The sequence below is a fragment of the Pezoporus flaviventris genome, unplaced genomic scaffold, assembly GCF_033815535.1.
Source record: "Pezoporus flaviventris isolate CSIRO_AGI_PZ_B2104156 unplaced genomic scaffold, CSIRO_AGI_Pfla_v1 ptg000045l, whole genome shotgun sequence".
Taxonomy (NCBI): domain Eukaryota; kingdom Metazoa; phylum Chordata; class Aves; order Psittaciformes; family Psittacidae; genus Pezoporus; species Pezoporus flaviventris.
The window spans coordinates 8,774,602-8,781,837 of NW_026892593.1; the positions used below are offsets into that span (position 1 = coordinate 8,774,602).

At 43.0% G+C, this 7,236-nt stretch overlaps 1 protein-coding gene across 1 annotated transcript; it reads left to right on the plus strand.

Moving 5' to 3' along the window:
* Positions 1 to 82: 82 nt before the first annotated feature.
* Positions 83 to 6,861, plus strand: ARMC10 (armadillo repeat containing 10). The gene is made up of 6 exons (XM_061467376.1): positions 83 to 269; positions 1,457 to 1,602; positions 2,757 to 2,891; positions 4,161 to 4,337; positions 5,522 to 5,593; positions 6,424 to 6,861. Exons 1-6 carry the CDS (start codon positions 83 to 85, stop codon positions 6,667 to 6,669), a joined length of 963 nt encoding a protein of 320 aa, XP_061323360.1. The 3' UTR covers positions 6,670 to 6,861.
* The last annotated feature ends 375 nt before the right edge of the window (positions 6,862 to 7,236 follow it).

Sequence of the window (7,236 nt, forward strand, 5' to 3'; positions counted from 1 at the left end):
CACTACAGCCGCCCTCCCAGCGACCCGCGCCGGCCCCGGCAGCGCAGCTCGGCGGCTGCAGGAAGGCGGGAGTCGGCGCCGGATGGGGCGGAGGCTTCCGCGGGCGGGCAGCGGGGCCGCCGGCATGGGGGAGGCGCGGGGCGCGGTGGTGGCGAGAGCGGCGGTCATCGTGCTCGGGGCGGGAGCCTGCTACTGCCTGTGGCGGCTGGCGGCGGGCGGCCGGCGGGGGCCGCGGGCTGCGGGCGGGGTGCCTCGGGGCCGGCCGCCAGGTGAGGGGCGGGCGGGGCGGCGGGTTGGGCCTGAGCCCGGTTCCGGCCTTCGCCGGGGCCCTGTCCGCGCCTCAGGGGCGCGGCTCCGGGCTCCTGCCCGCCGGAGACCTCGGCGCGGCTCTGCCCGCTGTGTGAGGGGCGCCAGGGCGCTGCTCACCGGCCTTCCCACAGCAGCAGCCGGGCGGCGTTTTTAAAGGCCTCTGGGGCATGTTGTATTTTTAGAAAAGGCTAATTTATTTCTTTAAAGTCCCCTAAAGCGTACTTCCAGTCAGTGTATTTACTTAATGGGCTGATTTGCTGTTCTGTTATTAAAGTTGTGTTTCCCCTGTAATCCAGAGCTAAACAAAATGTTTAGATGAGGATGAAAAATAATCTTGTTTTCCAGGCTAATTCTTGGATTTCCATAATTACCTTTGACCTCCCCTTAGAATTACTGTGGTGTTTGCCTTCTGAGATGGTGGCAGCAAGTACACAGAATTATAAAGGACTGGTTGGCTTCTCTAAAGTCACCTCAAGTCAACTATGACTAGTCCTGTAGTCACAGCTCCGGTCTTCAGGCTGTTCAGCTAGCTAAGTAGATCTGCCTCCAACCTGGCTGAAAATGGTCTTTGATGGCATTTGTGTCACCCTTTTATCAAAGCCAGGGACTCCATAACATCATCCTGACTCAGAAACTGCCTTTCTCGGTTGGTAGAGTGATGCCATGATGGGGGCAGCATTCTTAGCATTGTGGTTCTTGCTTTGTCAAAAGGACCTCAGGGTGCTTACAAAACATTGTTATCATCTCTGGAAGTAGTAGTCTGGAAGTCAGAAGTTTCATTCTCATGTAGTGTCCGGGCAGATTTCCACATGGTAGTTCAGGGAACACAAGTTAAAAAAGTAAAGTTTGGTGAATATTTCTAATAATTTTGAAAGGGAGGTTTGCTGTTGATTAGCCAATGAGTAGCATACTTAAAGCTCTTATTATGCATTCCTTTTATTTTCTACTTTGAAAAGAAATAGTGGGAGGACTCAGGAAAAAGGACAGAAGTCTCACTGTTGTAAAACAGGCTTTTTGCCACAATATGAGAAGTGGGTGCAGTCAGACTTAGAACAGTGTGTCCTGCAACTGAGAGCTAAACCTCAGTGGTAACAAAGTGAAATGTCCCAAACTTGGTATCAAGTATTTCATTTTTAACTGCCAACAGATAACAGTCCTCCACTGTCAACCCATACCATGGACGCAGATGCTCTACAGAAACTTATTTATTTGCTGCATGCCACAGATGATCCATTAATTCAAGAGCAAGCTTTAATCACTCTCGGCAACAGTGCTGCCTTCTCTGTAAATCATGTAAGTATTGTTCTGCAGAAAACAACATTTCAATACCAGTCAGCATGGAAGATGAGAGGTGCTGTTTTGCTGAAGAGGGAAATGGAACTGAGAGCTTGTATAGCTTGTGTACTGAAATCCATTTTATGTCTATGCCTCAATTTCTGCTAGCCCAAATAATAGAATTTACTAGCGTCACAGAATTTATCTAAGCTTAATATTTGTACAACTTGAAGTCCATACAGAGTTCTGTATTTTAAATGTACTGAAAATACATATTTTATTGCTTATAGTTAATGAAAGGGTTGAACTGGAGAAGGGTTTATGATCACATCTGAAATTTACTGAGATAATTGAAATTATTTTTACAAATTATTATCTTTAATTAATTATCTTCACAAAGCTGTATGCCATTTGCATCTTAGCAACTTTCCAGCTATCCATGTCTTTTCAAATCAGTTGGAAATAAGATGCAGAAAAGCTTTAAGCTGGATGCAGATTTTCATGCCTTTGTAAAGGTTTAACCTCCAGGGCAGGTCCACCTTTTTTAAATCCCCGCCCTTTATGTATGGTGCTTACAACAGCTGCCTATTCTGGCACCTCAGAACTGTTTTCTTAATATAAATTCCTCAGAATGTAACTGAATCCAAACACACATTGGGCCATTTTTCATTTTCTTGAAATCAGTACATGTTTTTTCCAGTGATGGTTTGAGTCTAAGTGAGAAAGACTTTTAAAAGATAAAGTCTAATGGAAAAGATACAGTTTTAGAACTTCTACCATAATAATATAAAGCTGCAGCTTGAATTTCTGTTCAGTCAGGACTTCTAGGTACTGTGGCCTGGCTCAGCTGTTCTATAGTCATTAAGCAATAATTACCTTTGGTTCTTTAAAATGCTTTAAGCATGCTTTGCAGGCCAGATTTTAAACAGAAAGGTGGTGTGCCCTTGTTAAATAATGTCAAATAATACTCTGGCCCTAAGCAGGACTATTCTTAATTTCAGTGGAAGCAATAAAGCAGTATCTACTAACGCTATCTCTTTAAACAAAGCAATCTATTCTGGAAGTCTTCATTCACACATTCCATTTGTGTTAAAAATTAAAACTTTGAGAAGAGCCTTCAGCATTAAATCTGGATCTTTAAAATGTTACTAAATATCTGGTTTGCATTACAGGATATAATCCGGAATTTGGGTGGCCTTTCTGTTATTGGAGGGATGCTCTCAGATTGCGTTCCCAAAGTTAAAGAAAAAGCACTGAATGCACTTAATAATTTGAGTATGAATATTAAAAATCAGGAAGAGATACAGGTAAGTTTCTTAAAGGGAAAAATCAAAGTAATTGAGACACAGGAAACAGTAGAGGGCTTTCAGCATATTTGTGAAATACAAACCAGGATGCCAAAATGTTTTGATGTCAGACATAGGAGCCAGCAGATCTGGAAGATCTGTGTGTCCCAAGGCCCAAAGGATAGTGTAGAAGTCCACTGCATCACTGGCACTTACTTTTTTAAAAAGACAGGAAACTAAGCAGTTTGTGTCCAGCTTTTACCAAACACTATGAAACAGAGATTGTGCTGCTAAGTTTATAGTAAAATTATGTGAGGCACAATGATTTCCAGACATACCTAGCAGTGGTTGTTTAGCAGGATGAGCTACAGACTGAACTCAGCATGACTTCTTAGGCAAGGCACAAGAAAGCAGTAATTGATCCTCTGGGTTTGTATGAGACCAGTTTTTCAGGGTGATCCTTTCATCTTCAAAGAATAATGTAAAACCTGTAAATCCCACCGGTGAATTTAGAGAATGCTATGGATGTGAAAGGACCGACTATCAGAAAGCATCCGCTTTAAACATTATCAGATTAGTAAGTAGACCAGTAAGTGTCCAAGCGGTGAGTTGATGCAGATTTGAAGATGCTTCCTAGTTTTCTCATGAGCTTGATAAAAAGGCAGTTTGTCTCTGTGGTAGTTTGTAGCATCTTTAGCACAGAGGAACTTCTTTTCAAGTAGTGCTTGCCAACAGCAAGTATTTATGTAAGCATATAGGAAGAAAACAACTCCTTTGGGAAAGGCAAAGTAGGGTTTTTTTCTTAGTTAGGACCCCTGGCTTTCTTGTATACTGACATCCAGAAGAAAATTTGGTAAATACTTGTTAATGTTAGTTGTCATCACTGTTCCCATGGAGAAACACTCTAGTAAATGGGCCATGTGGTTGGAAGAAAGGATTCCATTCCAAGATTTGTCCTTAACTTCTTCTTAACATTTAAGGAGATGCTAGTCGCTGTGATTTATTTAAAGTAACTCCTCAAAGCAGCTGTGCCACCTCTGAGATGGAGCCAAAGCAGTTTGGGTTTTCAGAGCAGTTGATGCTTCAGGAAGGTTAGCGAGCAGAACTATGTGACACCCGCTTCTGTCATGGCAATAGAATGTTTGAATGTATTCAAAACAAAGCAACCAGGTACTTGTTTCCAAGAATCTTAATCAGGCTATGTGTTCAGCCAGCAATATTCAAGAGGTGTTTACACTCCTGTAGCTAGGTCACTGCTTATATAATAAGATGACTTCTCTTTTTCCCCAGGTATATATTACACAAGTGTGTGGGACTGTTGAGTCAGCTCCCCTGAACTCTGACCTGCAGCTAGCTGGACTCCGGTTATTGACAAATATGTCTGTTACCAGCGACTACCACCCTAAAATGATAACCTCAATTCCATGCCTGCTTCATTTGCTTTCAGAAGGAACTGAAAGGACACAGGTGCTGTTACAAACCATTTGTGAAGCTGCTTTACTTGCCTCTGTTTTACTGATTTTGTAAAATGGTTTAGACTCTTTAGAAAATCAGATACTCATTAATGATAGCAGATAGTGCACAAAACCTATAAAATATGGATCTACATTGCTTTCTCAGTGTAAATACAGAAAGAGGGGACGAAGGGAATCTTAATAGTAGAACCATTGGGCTAGAGCTCTACCACAGCAGTGCTGTGTGCACTGCTCTTGTCCTATGCCTTTGCTATATCAACTCCAGAATTCTCTCCTGCTTGCTAAACATTGCCTGCATCAAAGAGCAAGGAGAATGTGTGTGTGAAAGGCTTCACTGATGCGTCAGTCTCTCCAGGGAAACAGGCCAAGCAGCAGTAACCTAAGTTATGGATTTCTACTTCTTTATGCTTACTGCATCTCTTGCAACCCCAGTGACTGCAGAGGGAAGTTGTGCTTATTTGTGAATTACTATAATATTGTGAGTGAGACAACGGAGAAGGAATCATGCCCTGCCTATACCACACAAGGAGACCTTTCACTGTGCTTTTTGCAACCAGATTTGCCCATCTCACATTGGCCTTTTTAGTCATCAGCGTGCTTGTAGTAAGCGTGGGTAAAGCCCTTCCCAAATCTTCGTTGGCAAAGTCAAGCCAAGCCACTGTAATATTGAAAGAAAAACTTCAAAGAGGAATCAAATTCAGTGTTTATTCAGGATCACAGAATCATAGACTGGTGTGGGTTGGAAGGACCTTAAAGCTCATCCAGTCCCAACTCCTGCCATGGGCAGGGACACCATCCACTAGACCAGGTTGCTCCAAGCCCCGTCCAGCCTGGCCTTGACCACTGCCAGGGATGGGGCAGCCACAGCTTCTCAGGGCAACATGTGCCAGCACCTCACCACCTTTGTAGGAAAGAGTTTCTTCCTAGTGTCTAATCTCAGACTCTCCTCTGTCAGTTTAAAGCCATTCCCCCTTGTCCTATCAGTACATGGCCTTGTAGAAAGTCCCTCTCCAGATTTCTTGTAGGACCCTTTAGCAGTTTGACTGAAGTCACAACTCATGATGTTAGTTGACCCATTCTACTTTTTCCTCTCCAAGTCAGCGCTGATATTGATGGCCATTACTCCTGTACTCACTGGTTTTGGAGCTTGCAGTAAACTTGTGTTCCTCATTTCAGATTCAAGTTCTGAAAGTACTTGTGAACTTATCTGCAAACCCAGCCATGACAAGGCATCTTCTCAGAGGTCAAGTAAGGTTCTTGCTCTTTCATTATATTTTTAGCATTTCTACATGTGTATGCACTGTAACCAAATTCCACTGAGATCCCCACTCTTTTACTCAAATGCAGACATAAAAATGTTGTTTCTGATCACTATAAGTAAACTTTCCCTGTGCGTTGATTTAGGTCTTTCTGCAGAACTGTATCTGACATTGACTGTTGCTGGCCTTGGCATACAGGTGTATATTTCATATCGTTTCCTCACATCAAAACAGAGTTAGGGATGGAAATGATGCTGCATCTTCCTCCCCAAACTAAGTTCCTTAAAACATGCAGTGCCTTTTATTTTTGAGCTAGCTATCTGCTATGAGCAAAGCTTGTCTAGATACTGCTGGCTTCTCATTATTAAAACAAGATTAGGTTAGCTAAATACTCAGTCCTGTCAAAAGTGGATCCTTATCTCATTTATCAGATGTGCTAACAAAAACATTCAGAGCACTGCAGAGGGCAAAAGCAACATCATCGAGGGGGAAAGCAGGCCTTCTCTCCCAAATGGGAATTTTCCAGACAGCCGTGTTTAATGATGGAAGATGTTTTTTCCAGACAGCTGTGTTTTGGAGATTCAACATACAAAGCATTTATTAGCCTGTGATGCGCAAGCCAGTCCTTTCACAGCGGAAACGTGCATGCTGGGCAAGTTTCTGGTGTTGTTTTCACAGCATATGGAGTTCTGGTATTTGGCAGGGTTTCTGATTTTGATGCTTTAGGTGTAGATTTATTTTAGTTTCATTTTTTGTAAGATTTAGTTGCACGTACTTAGTGCTGTTGATTAAGTGTGGATTATTTCTTGTGTATCCTAGGTGCCAACGTTGCTGTTACTTCTTGACAACTGTACAAACAGAGATATTCTGCTTAGAGCCCTGGTGTTTGCAGCAAACTTGAAAAAGAATGTGAACAGAGATGGCACCATGGACCGGTACAATGAAAGTTCCATTTTCTTTACACTCTGTGGGGACTCTACTGCATTTGCTCAGAAACTGGCGTCTTTGTTGCATCACCCTGATGCAGAAGTGAAAGAGCAAGTTGTGAGGATATTAACACAGTAGTGATTCCTTTTTTAAAACAAACAGACTGACCTGATGAAAATATCTCGCCTTAGGAATGATGGGCTAAACCCCCCCCCAAAAGCAACAATAAAACAACCCCAGAAGTACTAAATAGTACCATATTATTAGGCACAAATCATAGAATAGTTAGGGTTGGAAAGGATCTTAAGATCATCAAGTTCCAACCCCCCTGCCATGGGCATGGGCACGGACACCTCACACTAAACCATGTCACCCAAGGCTCTGTCCAACCTGGCCTTGAACACTGCCAGGGATGGAGCATTCACAACTTCCCTGGGCAACCCATTCCAGTGCCTCACCACCCTAACAGGAAAGAATTTCTTCCTTATATCCAATCTAAACTTCCCCTGTTGAAGTTTTAACCTGTTACCCCTTGTCTTGTCACTACAGTCCCTAATGAAGTGTCCCTCCCCAGCATCCTTACAGGCTCCCTTCAGATACTGGAAGGCTGCTATGAAGTCTCAATGCAGCTTCTTTTCTCCAAGCTGAACAGTCCCAACTTTCTCAGCCTGGCAAATCAGTTACTACAAAAGAAAATTCAATGTA

What these genes read in the sequence shown, in the direction of transcription:
- ARMC10 (XM_061467376.1), top strand. Translation starts at nt 83, where the DNA reads ATGGGGCGGAGGCTTCCGCGGGCGGGCAGCGGGGCCGCCGGCATGGGG. An exon ending in CTGCCTTCTCTGTAAATCAT is followed by an intron (nt 1,603 to 2,756) that starts GTAAGTATTGTT and finishes TTTGCATTACAG; the next exon opens with GATATAATCCGGAATTTGGG. An exon ending in GGCATCTTCTCAGAGGTCAA is followed by an intron (nt 5,594 to 6,423) that starts GTAAGGTTCTTG and finishes TGTGTATCCTAG; the next exon opens with GTGCCAACGTTGCTGTTACT.